This window comes from Suillus subaureus (assembly GCF_016647635.1).
Source record: "Suillus subaureus strain MN1 chromosome Unknown BJ212scaffold_18, whole genome shotgun sequence".
Classification (NCBI taxonomy): Eukaryota; Fungi; Basidiomycota; class Agaricomycetes; order Boletales; family Suillaceae; genus Suillus; species Suillus subaureus.
Genome location: NW_024538574.1, coordinates 510,656 through 527,768, shown reverse-complemented (window position 1 = coordinate 527,768; position 17,113 = coordinate 510,656). Strand labels below are relative to the sequence as shown.

General features: G+C 49.1%; 7 protein-coding genes across 7 annotated transcripts; 5 read left to right on the top strand and 2 right to left on the bottom strand.

The window, feature by feature from the left end:
- Positions 1–440: 440 nt before the first annotated feature.
- Positions 441–1,874, top strand: BJ212DRAFT_1481451 (PLC-like phosphodiesterase; the record flags this gene model as incomplete). The annotated part of the gene is made up of 10 exons (XM_041340254.1): positions 441–465; positions 522–541; positions 602–680; positions 729–776; positions 838–867; positions 916–1,031; positions 1,097–1,395; positions 1,448–1,523; positions 1,576–1,651; positions 1,702–1,874. The coding sequence occupies 10 exons, from the start codon at positions 441–443 to the stop codon at positions 1,872–1,874; spliced, it is 942 nt and encodes a 313-aa protein (XP_041192618.1).
- A 1,663-nt stretch (positions 1,875–3,537) lies between these two features.
- Positions 3,538–5,872, top strand: BJ212DRAFT_1357997 (uncharacterized protein). Its single transcript, XM_041335795.1, has one exon. The coding sequence runs from the start codon at positions 3,733–3,735 to the stop codon at positions 5,638–5,640; it is 1,908 nt and encodes a 635-aa protein (XP_041192617.1). The 5' UTR covers positions 3,538–3,732; the 3' UTR covers positions 5,641–5,872.
- Positions 5,873–6,046: 174 nt separating this feature from the next.
- On the bottom strand, positions 6,047–7,076 carry BJ212DRAFT_1272666 (uncharacterized protein; the record flags this gene model as incomplete). The annotated part of the gene is made up of 3 exons (XM_041331026.1): positions 6,047–6,178; positions 6,324–6,540; positions 6,628–7,076. 3 exons carry the CDS (start codon positions 7,074–7,076, stop codon positions 6,047–6,049), a joined length of 798 nt encoding a protein of 265 aa, XP_041192616.1.
- Positions 7,077–7,434: 358 nt separating this feature from the next.
- BJ212DRAFT_1357989 (G10 protein) lies at positions 7,435–8,590 on the bottom strand. The gene is made up of 5 exons (XM_041335794.1): positions 8,419–8,590; positions 8,171–8,370; positions 8,051–8,117; positions 7,913–8,000; positions 7,435–7,861 (listed from the first exon to the last, which is right to left on the bottom strand). The coding sequence occupies exons 1-5, from the start codon at positions 8,479–8,481 to the stop codon at positions 7,833–7,835; spliced, it is 447 nt and encodes a 148-aa protein (XP_041192615.1). The 5' UTR covers positions 8,482–8,590; the 3' UTR covers positions 7,435–7,832.
- A 1,473-nt stretch (positions 8,591–10,063) lies between these two features.
- Positions 10,064–10,608, top strand: BJ212DRAFT_1237720 (uncharacterized protein; the record flags this gene model as incomplete). The annotated part of the gene is made up of 3 exons (XM_041329556.1): positions 10,064–10,234; positions 10,297–10,410; positions 10,465–10,608. Coding segments are annotated over 3 exons (429 nt in total), but the record flags the coding sequence as incomplete, so codon positions are not given.
- A 2,345-nt stretch (positions 10,609–12,953) lies between these two features.
- On the top strand, positions 12,954–14,786 carry BJ212DRAFT_1357975 (uncharacterized protein). Its single transcript, XM_041335793.1, has one exon. It carries the CDS (start codon positions 13,211–13,213, stop codon positions 14,486–14,488), a length of 1,278 nt encoding a protein of 425 aa, XP_041192613.1. The 5' UTR covers positions 12,954–13,210; the 3' UTR covers positions 14,489–14,786.
- An 18-nt stretch (positions 14,787–14,804) lies between these two features.
- Positions 14,805–15,575, top strand: BJ212DRAFT_235724 (uncharacterized protein). Its single transcript, XM_041342718.1, has 2 exons — positions 14,805–15,435; positions 15,487–15,575. Exon 1 carries the CDS (start codon positions 15,006–15,008, stop codon positions 15,411–15,413), a length of 408 nt encoding a protein of 135 aa, XP_041192612.1. The 5' UTR covers positions 14,805–15,005; the 3' UTR covers positions 15,414–15,435; positions 15,487–15,575.
- The last annotated feature ends 1,538 nt before the right edge of the window (positions 15,576–17,113 follow it).

Below are 17,113 nucleotides of genomic sequence, written 5' to 3'. Positions count from 1 at the left end.
AAAAGTTCAAGAAAAGATTTCGCGTCGCGTTACTCTCTCATCCTTCCCAGAAGTTCCCCATATTTGATAACTGACATATACATTTTGCCTGCAGGACTGCTATTGTGAACGGACAATTACTAGCTCAAAAATGATTCAACATACATTCTTGGCTTGGCTTGGTTTGGTTAATTCGAATTCTATAACGTCAGCTTGAGCTGCGGTGCGAAATTTTGAAATGATGTTCAGGTCATCGGAGCTGCTTCTCTCATTCGTCCACGATTCCGACAGCTGCCCGACTTTCGCTCGGGTAACAGCTTGTTTCCCAGCTGCCACTCATAAGAAGAGTGTTTTGGGGTTTGCTATATAATCCAAAACAGTTGCCTTTAAGACCGCTCTCGTTTCCCTACTGGACTCTCATCTTATACCCCATCTTAGTAGTGCTTGCGTGCAGCTCAGACATGACCGCTACTAAAGCTCTTCCAGGTAATGGCATTCACCATGTTGGCTATAACGGAGCTGAACTGACAATGATGTTTCAGAATGCTGGGGTCACCGAGGGGTAAGTCGAACTAGATTGAGTCATGGGCAATACCACTCGACACTAAGCCACTGCCCATAGGCTTCAGTAGCTTTTCCAGAGAACACCCTCGCTAGCTTTGAAGCTGCCATCAATGATGGGGCAGACGGCATCGAGACCGGTATTTAACCACCCTGGCCTGTATTGGTCTCCATAACCTGTATCCCAGACGTTCATGTGTCGTTGGACGGTGTCGTTATCATGTTCCATGACCCAGGTGTGTTGAATATTTGCCTCTTTTTCTGATTCGCTCATCTGATGCTGCGTGCGTTTTACAGACTTGGAGAGGACCACAGGATCAAAAGGTGGTTAGCTTTCATTCGAAGGCACGTTCGTGGTTTGACCAATAAATTTAGGCTTAATTAGGGAACGGCATTGGTACGGCAAAGATGGAATGGAAAACCTCCGTACTGTCAAGCAACCTCAACAATGTATCCCCACGTTCGTGCAGACCATTGATCTTTTGATGAAAGTAAGTCCCATCATATCTACAGCGCCGATGCGTTTATCTAATCATTTCGCCCACGTTCTTTGTAGCCCGAGAACCAGCACGTCAAGTTTAACGTTGACGTCAAGGTTCAGAATGACCCTGACCGACTCTTCTCACTCATGCATGATGTTATTTCAGCGCAGCCTGATTGGCAGACGAAGTTGGCTCCCCGTATTTTGCTGGGCCTTTGGCATCCGCGTTTCGTGGCTTTTGCGAAAGCGAGATTACCGTATTGCAGGCGCTCACACATTGGTGGAAGCATTTCGATTGCGCGGAAATATTTCTGGGATGGCGTGGAGGTGTTTTCAATGGCGTTTGCCTCTTTGACCACCTATGATGGCCAGAAGTAAGTTTTGTTATTTGGTATCCGAGTGGCGGTGCCATGACGGCATGTCAAGGTTCCGAAATGAGTGCAAAGCTGCGGGCAAGAAGATTATGGTATGGACAGTGAATGAGCCAGAGCATATGATGGAGGTGGGTGGCTCTATTCTTGTACTGCCATTTCTAGTCTCAATTTTCGATCTAGGCTGTACGATGGGGTATTGATGTCATTCTCACGGACGTGACGAAGAAGTGGCTCGAGCTGCGTGCCGCTCTTCAAGGTGAGGGACTCATCCACCTGGCATGGACAATTTATTCAGTGTGCTATTAGTCGATTACGACTCTATCCTGTCCCAGTACAGCCGATGGTTCCTCTGGACAACCTGGAAGTTCTATTTGCCCCCTATCTTGGTGAATAGAGTCGCAAGAATGTACCTCGAAGGTGCTGCAGGTTCATTTGACAATTTTGCGCCACCCGAGGCGTCTGCGACTGTAGTAACATGACAGATTCCTGAAGAGAGATTGCATTATGATTTACCTTTGACGATTTTTCTAGATGAGTCCGCGTTTGACGGGCCTTAATGTTTCGGTTACATGTCTATTACTGGTTACTTGAGCTGGAGGGTATAGAAGTAGATATCTGGTGATGCATTGTTCCATCGACTTTTTGTCTACTGTCGTGCAGCAGTCTTAGTAGTAGTAGGGAGAACAAATGGAAATGTTTGGTTTATCGAAGTAAATAAAATTTGGGTAAGTAGAAGCCCCAAAGGGGCGATCCGGCTCTGATAGCGGCCCCAACCTTTGCAAGAGAGCCGAGGTGATCTGCGATTCCCATGGGTAAGAGCGACGCAGCGAGATGATCATTGGATCCCAAATTGTGGGAGCCGCAGAGCGACGAGGAAAGCAGGATTGGAAATAAGAGGTGGCAACTTGAAGGCACTCACGTGAGCAATGTTGCGGCCGTCCGCCTGATCAAAAGTGCATGTATCCACATGAGCAACAAATGTGGGCCTCTGCGTGAGCAAAGATGTAGGCAAGTCTCCAGAGGGATAGGGTTAAGAACCAATATACAGAGTGACCTACTCCACATCTGAGTGGAAACGTCGTAGACTTGCGAGACTCCGAGTGAGCGGTCTGGCGGCAGGGTTTCTACTCTGGTAACAGGCTCCGATTGAACTTCTGTATTGATCGGGCATTACGCCTGCTGGCTGATAAAGACGACATCCTGGACACTATTACTAGATATCAGTCATCATGGCGCATTCAAGGCTCTCAGATAGCTCCCTCCTGCCCAGATGGGCGAGAAACTTGACGAGAGTTTGCAATGACAAACTTCTTGCAAGAGTAGTAAACCTGAGAGGGCGACGCGAAAGTATTTTCGGATGCCTTCTACTCACGGCTAGCTTCCGCGCCCTGCTTGTCTTCATTGCATGCGCATTGCGGATGTGTGCTAGGATCTGAGCCCACCGAGTTGCCAGGTAGCCGAAGATAGCCTAGAAAATGGAGATCAGGCAAATGAAAATTTGGGGAGTCACCTAGAGTCACGAAAATTTCGGAGAGGCCCAGTGGGCAGGTTTGACTCGGGAGATGCTGCGGAGACAACCATGTGCCCCACTGGGGGCCTATACGTTACTCGTTATCGATTACGATCTCTTCGTGATGAGCCCCACAAGGTAACCTTAACGACTTCCCAGCTAGCATGAGCGCCTCCAACAGTTTCGTGTCGCTCCAATGACAAATAAAAGCGGCTACGTAAGTGAATTTTTCAAATTCTGGTTTATCGATATGAAGATAGCTGCCATCGATTGGATCAAGTAGCGTAAGATCGTAGTATGCTTACATATTGTTACTGAGTTAATAATACTCAATAACAGTGTATTTCGCCAGTTTATCTGCAGGCTGTCAGAGTTATTGAGTCGCCATATGTCGGTGCAAGATCATGTCGGAGGTGATTGTATAGAAGTGCAAAGATTACAAAAAAATCATACCGTATCATATATCGAAGTAGAAGCTTTCACTCGAGCTCGCCAAGATTCTGGTCCATTGGGGGATTCTCTCTTTCGACACACCGAGTTATCTCGCACCATGAGTATACTGGTTTTTCCTTCGTAGCAGTCTCTCGGCAAGTAAATTAAAACCTTACTTGATGTTTATTCTAAAGTTTCGTCTCGTACGCTTAACTGTTATTGAGTACATAGTATTAAATAATTGTGACTCGACGGGCCGTAAATGGCGAAAGAACGTGTGGCCGAGGGTAACCGGCAAACCGTTTGCGCCTGACTGATTGCTAAACTTGCCCCTCTGTTCTGATTCTACTTCTCACCCGTCCCTATCCTATTTATCATTCTAGTTACCCGTGGTCATGAACTCATCAAACTACCCCCATCAATCTCGCAGAACGCACAGAAAGCGTTCCTCAGTTTCAAAAATGTCCTCCGACACAGTACAGACTCTCCCTGAGTACTCGGCTCCGCTCAATTGGAGTAAAACATCCAGTTTGGCGTTCTATACAGGAAACGAGTCAGATAGACCGCCTGACTACCCTGATAGTGAGGAGGCAGATGCAGACACTGAGGAGCAAGCTGTAGCCTACGCTCCACAACGTTTTCAGCTCAATTCACCACGACGCACAGCACCTTACACACGTAGACGCAAACGTCACTCAGTCCCTGTGCCAGCAGCCGATCCATTCCTCGACGCGCTGCTCGAACGCAGTGTTCATGCACTTGAGATGTCAAATGTGCTCATGCAGAGCTCAATCTCCACTCAATGCAGTCTTTCCGCGTTGCTTTCATCCGAGGTCGGACCGGACCGTTCTCTCGAGGTTCGTGCGAGGAACCTTTCAACACGAATCAGATTGAACAGCGGGGTGCATGGCACATGGATGGCACATCTGGAAGAGATATCGAAAGGTGTGGATGGGCTGTTTGATGAGGAGCTTAGAGACATCAGTCCAGTCAAGCCGGACGAATCCGCGATTAGCCAGAGTCTTCCCACATCAAATATCAAGGATTTGCGGAATAGGAGGAGACCCTCACTACTGGAGCTCAATGGCTCGTGTTCGAGCGCTTCACAGCTTCAATTCTCGTTCCCGAAACGTGATTTCCTCGTTGCGCCTGCCCCTAGGGCACTCACCCAGTATGTCGAATCAACAGCTGATCCAGGCATGATAATCTTGCCCTCCACCTTGGGGTTACGAGCCTGTGCTTCATCACATTCGGCTGATTGGCAGGATCACACCGTTGTCAGGCAGCCGGAGCTTCAGTCCTCACAGTCTTTACCTGTGTTATCGGGACAGCCTCTGGATGTTCCCACTCCAGCGTACAGTCTCCTCTCCAATATAGTGAAGCGTTCAGAGTCAGCCACACCTCCACTAACTGATACGCCGTCCTCTCGTACCTTCATATCACGGCGTGGTTCAACGGGCACATGCAGCACTGAACGAGGATCGAAGTTGTCTATGTCCCCTTGCTCAGTACCATTATCCCTTGATCGCAATTGCAATCGCAAGCCAGAGTCTGCACCCCGACCTAGCTCCACGACGCCTAGACCACCCGTAGCCCCCCTTCCTCGCGTAATGACCCCACCTATCGAGGAGCTCTCTACTGCTTCATCAGATTCATCAGATCACCCTACTGGTTACCGCACCGTCCAGTGCCTCCGCAAAATCCTTGATGAACAATCATCCTCCACCTCCGTCAACTTTCCTCGAAAAGATCGTAAACAAAGTCGATCGCCCAATCTCATGCCTGTCACTCCTGCTCCCGCGCCAGTTGCTGGTACATCCACCGCCACTGCCTCGATATCCCGTCTTTTCACGAAGGGCAGACATTCATCCTCTACGCGTCCCCCTTCCCCACCTACACATTCCTCATTGAAGGTGCCCTCTGTACCCTCGACACCTCGTTCGTCGCCGAGTACAGGCAGCCTCTCGGATAAGTTTGGAAACGGCGTGGCCAAAGCCCTCGGGAGTCATCCCCCTTCAGGCGTGTCGACGCCCAAGCGCATCAGCTTTGCGGAGCTCCCAGAATCGTATGCAAGCTCACGTCCAGGATCTTCCAAAATCTCGGAAAGGCGGAAGAACCGGAGTAGAAAGCGCAAGGGGAAAGACGAAGAAGAGGGGGAGCCACTTAGGTGGTTTGAGAGGCTGTTCGTTGCGGGTCCTACGAGCACGAGCTCTGCACGGATGGATGATCGTATGGAGGAACGCATGTCACGAGGGTGGGGGAGTCGACCTGGAGGTGGGACGTTAGATGATTGGGCGGTATAGATTTGATATTGGTTGGAATCGGGAGGATAAGTTATGGGAGTGTATATCAATGCTTTACTTTTTACGCCAACGCCAACGCTTTCTGTCGTGACTTTTGCACGTGTATTTATGACACGTCCACTGATCTTACTTATATATCGCACACTGACAGTGTCCACATCGTCTAGTTCATGTATTTCGAGTAACCGAGCATTGTATCTTTGAATTGTCTCAATATCACACGCTGACTGAAGTGATCGATCATAAGAGAAGCTTGACATAGAGCGTAACAAAAAGAGTACATAAGGCATATAGTAGCAGAAATTGGCATAGATCGTCCGTATCAGCAGTTCAACGAGAAAAGTAACGTACAATGCCCACAGTCAATTCCAACCCAACACCACTGATGGATGGATGCCCCGAATCGCTACAAGAGGGCCCGTCCGTAGGTGACGACAAGGCCACCGATAATCCCCGCAAATGCCATCTGAAGAAATCCATGACCGGCTGATCGCAAGTTCTCTTGAACCGCCAGCCCACCAGGAATACTATACATTGACTGGTCAAAGGTCACATGGCGCCGATCCACAGTATCGTAGAACGGTACGTTCTGCGTGACCGGAGCTGCTTCGTTACTTTTGGAATCGCTCAAGTCCGTCGTCGTGCCCTGGGCGAAGGCGCCCTGGCATGTGTTGGGAATGTACTGCATACTGGAGGTCTTCCTCACGATCACTGAGAATGACCCACACCGTCTCTCGCGATTTCTCACGCGGGATTTTGGCGAGGTGCGCAGGAGGGGCTGTCATCACGCTAAAGAGTTTCCCCTCGCGTTGTGCAGTCCGTTGGACTTTTGGAACGTCTTGACGCGGGACGCGGTACACGCTGTACAATGGCGTGCCTCCACGGAGGGCCGTGTTAAGGCTTATGTCGGTGATAGGCGACTGCGAGAGCGGGGACCATTCGCAGGGAGGCGGGGAGTGGGAGCAGCCCGATATGTAGGTATCAAACTGCGGTTCGGGGGATTCCTCCTTGATGGAAAAGTTGGGATAGTAGTCCAAAGAGTCCGAACTACCGGCCCAGTCGTCGCTTGTATAGTCAGGACTAGGAGAATGCTCCATAGGGAAGGGCGAAATGTTTTCTTTTCCTGGCCCTTCATCGGACAGAGGCTCTGTAGGTGTGAGGGACACATCGCGATGAGCCTTCTCATGTGGTCTCTCGCGCGGTGGCGAGACCCAATTAGGGTTTCGCCAGTGCCAGCGGTCGCCAGGTGGAACCTGGAAGCCGTGGAACTCGTATGTAGGTGGGGGGGAGTCGGGGGACAAAAGAAGGTGTGATTTACTCTCAGCAGGCCCAGGACAGATGAACATATTGTTCTTCCGTGTATGGCCTGCCATAGTCGATCCGCACCTGTGACACATGGGACGCTTTCTTCGCGATGTATTCTGGGCAAAAACCATTGCTGTGCAGCGTGTTTTTGAGTGAAGATTGTTCTTCTGTTCATCATGTCGAGTAAAAAATAGAACAGAAGGCGGTTGCATTAAATGTAGGCAGGCAGGTCCGACCATGATGAGAAAGTTGAATAGATATCAAGAGGGTACATGACTCACCGGCTGCTGTGTGATTGTTTTGTTGGCAGCGGGGTACTACAGTCCCACTCCTGAGCTTATAAAAAGTTCGCCTAGTAGCAAGCCCTGCATAATATGACGTTTTGCTGGTGGCTCGCAGAACAAGTCCTTGAATTCAACATGAAGGTCGCGCTGGAGACAAGAGTAGAAGCTCACTGGCGGATGGCAACCTGCAGAAGGCGTCGCATACCTTCGTTGAATATTTGTTCAGGTGTACAAGAAGTCCTTGTACTTTTCATGTACGCCATGCCCAGAAAATACAAGACGTTTGGTACCAACCTCACCATGTCGACAACGATACAATGTTCGAATGTTGTATTGTTGGTTGTTGATCGGGAAAACAACTCAATAGTGATTGCAAGAATACAAAATACGAATCGTATCTAAATAACAAACATGCTGAGCAAAACCGTTGCTCTATGCAAATGGACGTAATGAACCTCAGGGCGCAGATATTGCGACTACACTTTCCTCATCTGTCCTCCCGATGTACCTCGACTGACAAAACTCGTATGGACGCCTCCAAGGTGGATGTCTGGCTATGAGATTCAGTTTCTTTGGTGATGACATGATATGGACCTCCCCCGCCTAGGAGTCTGAGCTGCAGCCGCGGCATCCTAACGAATATAGGTCAGTCGCAAACGAGAAACAGAAATTCAAACGCTTACCACAATGTACGCATTCGACAACCGTACCTGACCGTACCTGTGCTTTCGGCACGCGACAGATACATGTAGAGCCTTGATAGTTCATATCCTGGAAAAGCGAGTGAGCAATGTCTCAGCGAATTGAGAGGTGAGCAATACCTTGGTCTGGATACATCTGAGACAGCACAACTTCTCATAACCTGTCTTCTTCCATTTGGCTATCAAGCTGAAGCAATTGACATTCAGTATATGATAGGGCTTTAGAGACAAACAACTGACTTCGCATCTGCGTATCCTTCCTTCAAAAGCCAGTCATAAAGTTCCTTTGTGATAGCTTCACGCTTGTAATAGAGCTCATAGATGTAACGCGACCGGGTGTGTGAGATACGCATGATGGGCCAGAGGGACTCGGCCTTGCGCTTGCCCTCATGAGACTCGTTCTCAGCGTCTCTCATCTTCTTCGCATAATCATCGAGAATCTACAATAATATCAAAACTATAACAGCCTGCTGATGATCAATACCTACGCTCTCAATATCTTCATAGCCTTCTGGGGGTTTCTTCGTCCTCGTTGTGCGTATTCTGGGCATTGTTAATCACGACGAAGAGGTGAGGACAGACCCGTGAGAACTTTTCTTCGACACCAATGTCTGACAAAGCCCACTTACCATTTTAGGGTCTTTTGTTTCTGGTTGTCCCCAAGCTTCGAGTCAACGTTGTACCTTCTCTGGCTGTGTCTTGTTATTTTTCTGGCGTCGGAAGCCCCTACGAAGCTACAATATCGCGTATATCGCGTCAAAAAAAGTCTCCTCTTTCAATCATTCTTCCGTGGTCTAAGTCTATTCATGGCGTAAAGACTTATCAAAGGCCAGCTGCTTGTGTCTCCTTGTATTATGAATTGGCCAATTATGTGTTGCTTATTGGACATGCAGAGTGAGTGCTTACGTTCCATGGAACAGCTTATCTCTGACCGACGAATGGAGTCTCATCGGTCGGACTTCAGGTCGGCAATGCCGCATGGGTACCCTTCCCGTCACTCGTCATGATGAATCTTAAATTATTCTTGTTGTAGACATGGGACTCTTCCAATAGCCGAGTTTCGCATGTGCTCATGTCCTGAAAACACGGCGATTACGAATGCAGTGAGCACAGACTCTATCCATTGGTTAGGCTTATTGCCAGTGTTATTACGCATGTCTAGCCCATGGGCTCACAAATAACGTCCGATATCAAGCGAACATCAAGGTTGTTGTATCTGAACCTTCTGCAAACAAGTAATTATAGTCCGAGTTTCACCGAAACCACTGCATTGTTTCTCCGTCTACCCTTCTGACCCGCTGTCCGTCGTTTCTATATGGAACACAATCACTAGACTGGCAAGAAGTCTACCCTTGAAAGTACTCGAAGCGGTGCTCTGTACACTGAGCTTGGTCTCTTCAGTTGGTTGGGATGCCGGTGACCCACATTGTGCACTACAGCTGCTTCGGTGGAGAACGTCTTAAGAACATATCCACATTTCTTTCGGAGCACAGATGCTCCGGTTTGGTCTCAGTCTTCTCGTTCTTTGCTTGGCTGCGAACAGGATATATTACGATTGAAGACCGGACGGTGAAAATCAGGGCTCGCTAGTGGACTGCCTTTCATCAATTATACTCCACATTGGCTGTCTTGGGCATGCCCCAGGGCCTGTACGGGTATATCGCTCGATATTCTGGTCGCGCAGTCTGTAACGCTCACGTTCCTCACGACTCTACGGGACGTTTGTACACTTTCGTACTAGTTCTCTTATTATGGGTAGCTGCAAGGCCACGGAACATGCGATATATATTGTATCATCTGACGAATGCATCTGTTTTGGATGGCTTCTGGACTTCGTCAAATGCACAAAAGAAAATTAGTACCGCACGGAGATGGTAATCTGCCTCGTTTATGAAGTACTGTTACTCGCGTTACACTGTTTGTTATGTAAGGCGGTGCCAGACATGATGGGTGTGGGAGGCGCGTCCATGAATACACAAGCTTAAGGTTACTTCAACGACGTCGACCACTACATCCATCAGGCAGTACAACAAGTTCACCCCGACCACGTTTTAGGAGTTTTCTACTCTATTCTCTGACGGGCTTGGCATTTTCGACACATTTGTTGAGCACTTCTTCGGCTCTATTCTCAACATGCCACTCGTCGTTCCTGCACTCCGTCTGTTCATGGTTTTTGTGAATGTGTATGACACGTACAAGACTCTCAAAATACCACCTGGACGCAAGGGTGGCCTCCCTAGCATCAGGGCAATGACTCAGAGAAAGAGGGACCTCAAGGGGTGTCTTGCAGTTTGGGTTGTTTGGGTAAGGCATCACAATTATGTTGTTCGTAGTCTACGTAGCATGCTTATGCTATCGTGCTGTAGTGCTGTCTTGCAGCATATGAGAGAACGTTTGACCGTTTTGTCAGTTTCATCGTACCGTTTTACAGCGAAATCAAGTCAGTTATGCTACTGTTTCTCCTGCTGACTCGCGCCAAGGTAGGACACCGATGGCTTCTCCATACAAGCAAAGCTAACGCCTCATTCACGCAGGGGGCTGAACCTCTCTACTTGCATATTCTACGCCCACTTATCAAACCATATGTGGATACCCTGGACCCATTGCTTGACCTAGCAAGGGACATTGGAGATTTTCTGTTTGCTCTCTCACAAGTTCCGCTCAATTATGTACTCTCCCTGTGCTCGGGTCTGCCTTGGCACACAGAAGAAAATGAGCTGGCCGCCGACCTTTCCAGAAATACTTCAGAATTGAGCACGACACGCTCCAGCAGTGACTCTAGCATACCCATCGCGGCTAAAATATATGCCACCGTGGATTCAAATCCCCGGGTTACGGAAAGGCGCTCAGTCGCTGTCCGCGGCGTCTCCGATAATAGGGTGCGACTTAAGTCCCGTCAACCTCCTGTTGATGCCTACGAGAGCATGTCGCTCCGCGTGCGACATTCCAAGTCGTCTTCGGTGACAACCCTCCCACATTATCCCAACACAGTTGGTCGTATTCATGCGCGTCCCGCGGTAAGCAATACTAGAACAGCTGCCCATCAGATTTGGTATCCCCCGCCGCCTGCATACGAAGAGGAACACAGACGAAGCCGTTCGTCTATCGGACGATCGGAGATGTTCAATGCATCCACTCCCAATTTGTTGACCCCTCCACCAGCAGTTGTCGTCAGCGAACCCGCTGACGAAGACTGGAGAGGGTACCCACCCTTCCCTTCGGCATACCCACCGACCCCCTTGACTGCATCTCACTCTCTTGGAGCCACGCCATTCGGACAGGATAATTTCATCGACTCACCTTCTGCCCAGGTCACCGTAATTTCGCCCATTCCGGAGGATACATTGATGGACCACAGCCAGGATTTTGATGTGTCGCTCCAGCAAGCGCATGAGCCCGCGAGCCCCGGCTCTAGCAGCTGCTCGAGCGACGCAAACATCAGCTTACGGGTTCATCGTAGTATAGATGGGTTCCCATTATCCGGCGGTGTAGGTAGCCAGGATGAGAACGAGGATGCATACATGGATGACGACGATGACTTTGATGTCACCTTACGGACTCCTTATCGCTCATTTCCGTCGTCAGCGGCATCCAACGCGTCTTCCTCGGTGGCGAGCCTGCCCAGTGCTTTGACCACTACCGATAACGCCTCGTCTCTGCGTACCAGCAGCTCATCAGAGTCCACTCGTTCCTTTCATACATCTGATTCATCGCATTATGCAGGACAAAAACGTCCATACCCGACTGTTACCATGACAAGTCGAACTACGGTTGTCGGCGCTATACCCAGGAATACCACCATGCGCGGCAAGGTCACTACTACTGCCCCATCTTATGAAAACGTCCTCGACTCTGACCCCAGCGAAACTGACGATGACAGTGAGGATAGTGATGGTGAAGATAGTGGAGCCAAGAGGAGAAAAGTTCTCGAGCCTACGCGGCGAACCACGTACCTACGTCCTACTACCAAGCCCACTACAAACATCCGGAAGCCTACATTGACTGCCAGAAACCTGCCAGTATCCGCTCGCGGGAAAATTACTGCTCCTGCGCCAAAATCTGGTACTCGCGGTAGTTCACGCCCCGCACCCCAGACGGTAGGAGTAGCTTCCCGTGGAGGTACCTTGCGTGGGCAGACACGAAGAAACACATTGAAATTGCCGTCGCAAGAGGCTGGGACCTATGCTCGCACGGTGACCGCACGAAACAAGACTTGATGTCGGTTTCATGACTTTTCGAATTTAATCCAATCTCTTTCTGAGCCTTCCTTTCATCCATACATGAGAACGATTATCATTCACTGTACACAAGACCATGTTGCCATCACAGTACATACACATTCCATTGCATTCAAATCATCGTTTGAGTATCAGAGGTCTTGGAGTAGCGTTTGCATTGTTGAAGAGCTTGGCTTATCCCTGCCAATATGGCCTCTGTTGACTTGAACCCTCAGTATCTGTTTCCCACATTCCTTGCAGCACATTCAAGGGAAATAAATGTGTACATACCATCGCTTGGCAGCGTTCTCCAACAAGCTAACTCGCCACCCAAACAACAAAGTTTTTGCCGGCCGGCGTCTCCTCTTTTGCGACCCCCGCCGTCAAACACTCAAAGTATAGACCGTACATGTCTACTGGTAAAGTCTCTCTGAAACTTGCTCGCGGGCAGTCGCCATATATACTATGTGGTGCATCTAATATCTATCATCAACTGACTCGCTCCAGCCCCCTGACTCGATCATGATGTCCACCCGACGATTGCTGCCGTGCACCACGGTCGAGCCAGAATCGAAACTTCTGATTTCTCGCCCTGTTGAGTTTATTGAGCTGCAGCGATAATTCAAGATATACGAACTGCCTTGAACTCGCAGTAGCCTCGAGGCAAGAGTCATTGCATTGTTCGAAACCGATCCCGTCGGTGGAATATCTGACGCCGGCGCCTACATGCGCCCACAAACTTGTTGGTGTAAAGTAAGTATTTCCCAGCCGCAAAACATTAATTGGTTCACTAGCACAGCACAAGCGGTCTTCTACGTTAGTAAGGTTGCACAGCGCCGCGGTGGAAGCATCTTGCCGCTTAGGTCTCTAAAACGGTCCTACTAGATGTGCGAACATGTTTACTGACGCTGGTAAACACGTTTTTTCCTGCACGCGCACCCAGCAATAACGTATTCCTGCACTAAGTGTTTGGTGGACGAACTTCGCTATAAAACCTTGCCAGATCAAATGGTTCGCATACCCTTGGTTCACATTTCTTCCCTTTCATATCTCGCGATACCTCATGGACGTCCGTGAAATTGGTCTGGGTCGTGTCATAGGTTGTGAACTCCGGTGTATACCGCCCAGATTCGCAAGTCATTTTAGACTTGAATTTTTTCTCGTCAAGTCTAATAGTTCATCTCCACAGCTCAAATCATGCTGGGGACTGAAATGGAGCCCAAAATTTTATGCTCGAGGGCCAAGCGAATTCGACATTGGGGTTTTAACACCGGATGGAAAATACAACTCCCTAAAGATCGGTGGCCCCCTGGCTATGGAGCGTGGAGCTCAGGATAGCATTGCGAATTTGAAACCGTCTCTACGGCTGCCTAGCACCTTCCACGATGCTGATGGTCAGCTAGGATTAAGGAGACGCGAACCTCCCTCTTCACCATCCTGGCGCATCAGCGTGCCTGCGTCTCCAGTCCATACCGTGCACGAGAGAACACAGGATCAAACTGATTTTATGTGTTCTCATGTCACTCCCGCAGATTCTTCAGCACCTCTGATTGCGCCCGGAAGGATGGAGGGAACGCTGCCCATACACACCCCTGGATCAGGAACCATGTTGTCGTCGGTCCAGCCCCTCTCAGAGCCCTATACGTCAGAGCTCTCGTATGCGCTGCTTCCGGGACATTCGCCGCACTCATCGCAGAGCTGTGGTGCCCAAAGTGTTGGGACACCCCTACAATTACATTATTTAAGTCCCCGAATTATGCCTGCTGTATCGCAAAATCCAGCCGCCCTGCTGTATGGTGTAGCGCCGGAGAATAACAGCTCTTTAGAGCGCTTGGTCTCAGATCTAGGAGATGCGCAGGCACGCTATCTTCCCCCGGACAGCATCAATGCCCATTCTATACCACAGGTTCATGTCACGACTCCTGCCATGCAAACCCTACAAGCGACTTTGCTAGATTCATGGAACAACCTCGATTTCTCTCCTGCGTCGGCCACCCCAATGACATGTTCAACGTCGTTCAGCGCTGACTCCAGTTTGATTGGAGAGTTAGAACAACATCATGGTCCGGGGGTTGTAATTCCAATGTCGGAATTAATGAGAATGGGCTTGGAAAATTCCCCACAATCCAACGAGCAGTTGGAGGCAGGAATGCCGGACGAGTACTGGCAGCTGCATCACATTCTCCCGTGTTCTTCGCCGATGCATCAGTCGAGAGGGCTATCTCCTATCGATATGAGTGTAGATCAGCTGCCAGGCACCGGTGAAGGAGAGGACACTACGTACAATCTTTCCGACACCTTTCTCTTCTCCAGCGTCTTTCATGGTGCCTTCGCTTGCTGACAGTTGCTCAAACAGGCTTGATGCATTCATGTTTCTGTTTCTGTTTCCGCTATTCCCAAGAACCTGGCAAACATGATGCGCCCTCATGGTGCTGCGCCATGTTGCGTGTACATTTGTTCAACGTGCATGGCTTGCCATGCCGCACGCCAGTTCATGAACACAGGCAAAACAAAACGACCCTACTGCTGAGAACGGTGGTATCGCCAGAAAGCGCGGAGGTGTATATTCGTTTAATACAAGGACATGATACCCATATGTTTTATTAGCATAATTGTTATATGAATTAATCAAATATTGTCGTTACTTTCGATTAATTTGGCATGCATGGCGGAAGTTGATATCCTTGCATATTATTGACATCCGAGGTACCTTGACAGGTCACGCCACACACCTGCAGCTGCCCAGCCCGGCGTCTGCAGCAGACCTGCGTGGAAATTTCAAATTCAGCATACCTGACTTCTAGCCACTTATTAGCAAGCACCTTACTTCCATCTCGGTTTATAGACTGGAACCGACCATGTCCCACAAACTGCCAGAGCAGTCGGGTGAACTCAATCCTGAAGTGCCTCCTCCAGCATATTCTACCCATCCAGATAACTCGGGACCTTCAGGGCAAGTGCAACGACCAGGTTCTCCTCAAGAACGGATACCCGGAGCTTACCCCCACCGCATCTCATCATTTTTCGGCGCAAATACTACACCCTCGTTTACACTACCACCACCACCACATTTTGGGCCCACTCCTCTGTTACACTCTGACCCTACCCTAGGGCTGCTGCCATATTATGACCCGCGCTCTCCGTACGCCATTGCAGAAGCGGCGTCGCGCGCACGATGGCGTTTTATTTGTGCTTCTATGTGGGCGATCGGTATTGTCATGTGGTTAGCTGCAGCTGGTGCATACAGAGGACTGCGAGATATATAGCCGCCTACTGCGAGCTACTGTAGTAAGTGTGTCACCATCTTAACTGTTGTCTGCTAAGTCGCGGGAAATCTAGTTTTTCCATATGAACAATATGTACGAAGCTTATCTTGGGCAACATGCATATGTTTTTTCATGTACGACTTGCGGTTCTGTCTATGTTTTACTAGCCTCTTTATACAAAGGCTGATCATCATCTTCGTTGTTTATAGATGCTCCATGTAAACATAATATATCTTGTACGATACCCATGGCAGTTTCACTGCACACTGTCTAATGTATTTCTTCTCTTCGGCGACGTTTGCCCCCGAACACGGACTCATAGCTTTCATACCTAACATGACGCACCCTATCCGCGTGATCCACACTAATTCTATGGAAATCTATGTGGCTGGTTTGACAACCTCGATAAATCGGAGTGTTGATAGAGTGACGTGCACCTAACCCACTACCCAGAAGGAAAGACATCTTTCTTCATATAGGTTTGCATACGAGAGACTAAACCCACCCATGATATTCCACAAACATACTCTCGATCGTATGCATATCAATATGCATATCACCCTTTTCAAAACAAAATCGATAGCGCTCACTCGGTTCCCCGGAGCAATGCAGATTCCTGATTCCGTATGTCGGTGAAGAGTGCTCGAGTTTGGCGCTTAACCTGTACGCAAATATTGTTGTGCAAAGTTGAATTTCAATTTTACAGTGAGTGTCATCTCGGCGCGTACGGTGTTGGTTTAATTCGGCCAAAAGGATTGCGAGCCTACGAGGACAAGGACAAGACCAGACTCGGGACAGGATGGTCTAGATCACAATGCCAGCGAGCCGCCCTAGGGGGACGACACTTCGTTATTTAGGGCAGCAAGTGCATGCGAGACACCTTCACGAAATGAATATATTAATAGATATGGACATGCGAATGTCTCGAATCCAGAAGATCGACGCTTTATGAGGTGCATGAATGTACGACTCTGATGCTCTTGTTTAAATGTTGCAGTTGCTGTATATATCCCTAATATTTCGCGGGCATATACAGAAACAAGCACTGTACGGCCGTATAGAGTGCGCAATCGCTCCGCCGAGCGCATGGCTCGACGATGAACAGAATATCCGAATTTTATAATAATAGTTTACGAGGAAATAAATCGTCACAGTTGACTACATCCGCATGCAGCTAGATTCAAGTTTCGACCCTTTCGTTGAGGACTTCGTGGGGTGGTGTTGCTAAACGACACCCACCTTTCCGAGTCAACCCGACAACGACCTAATCAAGGGAATTACCTCTTGTCCACGACTTGCCTCAACAACAACAACAACTTGGGAGTTCTGCTGCTCAACAATGTTTACACAATCATTAGCAGAGCCAATACATTGTTGACTGTCCTTCATTCTCCTTTGCCTTTTCTGCCACTCCTCTAGCAACTACGTTGAAGGAGATGGTCTGTGCGTTTGTTGAACGGAGGGTATGTGCGTGCGAAAGAATTAAGGTTAGGGTCTGTGCGTGGGGAAAAGCGTGACTTTCGTGACCCAAATAATTGGTGGTGTTAATTTTTTTTTGGTTTGAATTCTGGGTCGGCCCCGCGCGCTTCCTTTTGTTCCTTCACACTTTGACAACCTCGATCGCACCTTCCACGTCGATAACCACAGCGACAAGACACCCTTCCTCACCGTCCACGGCGACGACCTAATCACACCGCTCG

Bases quoted from the DNA above. Each gene is read 5' to 3' on its own strand.
- BJ212DRAFT_1357997 (XM_041335795.1), top strand. From the start codon at position 3,733: ATGAACTCATCAAACTACCCCCATCAATCTCGCAGAACGCACAGAAAG.
- BJ212DRAFT_1357989 (XM_041335794.1), bottom strand. From the start codon at position 8,481: ATGCCCAGAATACGCACAACGAGGACGAAGAAACCCCCAGAAGGCTAT. The intron at 8,118-8,170 runs GTCAGTTGTTTG...CAATTGCTTCAG, and splicing joins GAAGGATACGCAGATGCGAA to CTTGATAGCCAAATGGAAGA. The intron at 8,001-8,050 runs GTATTGCTCACC...TCGCTTTTCCAG, and splicing joins TCAGATGTATCCAGACCAAG to GATATGAACTATCAAGGCTC.
- BJ212DRAFT_1357975 (XM_041335793.1), top strand. From the start codon at position 13,211: ATGGACGTCCGTGAAATTGGTCTGGGTCGTGTCATAGGTTGTGAACTC.
- BJ212DRAFT_235724 (XM_041342718.1), top strand. From the start codon at position 15,006: ATGTCCCACAAACTGCCAGAGCAGTCGGGTGAACTCAATCCTGAAGTG.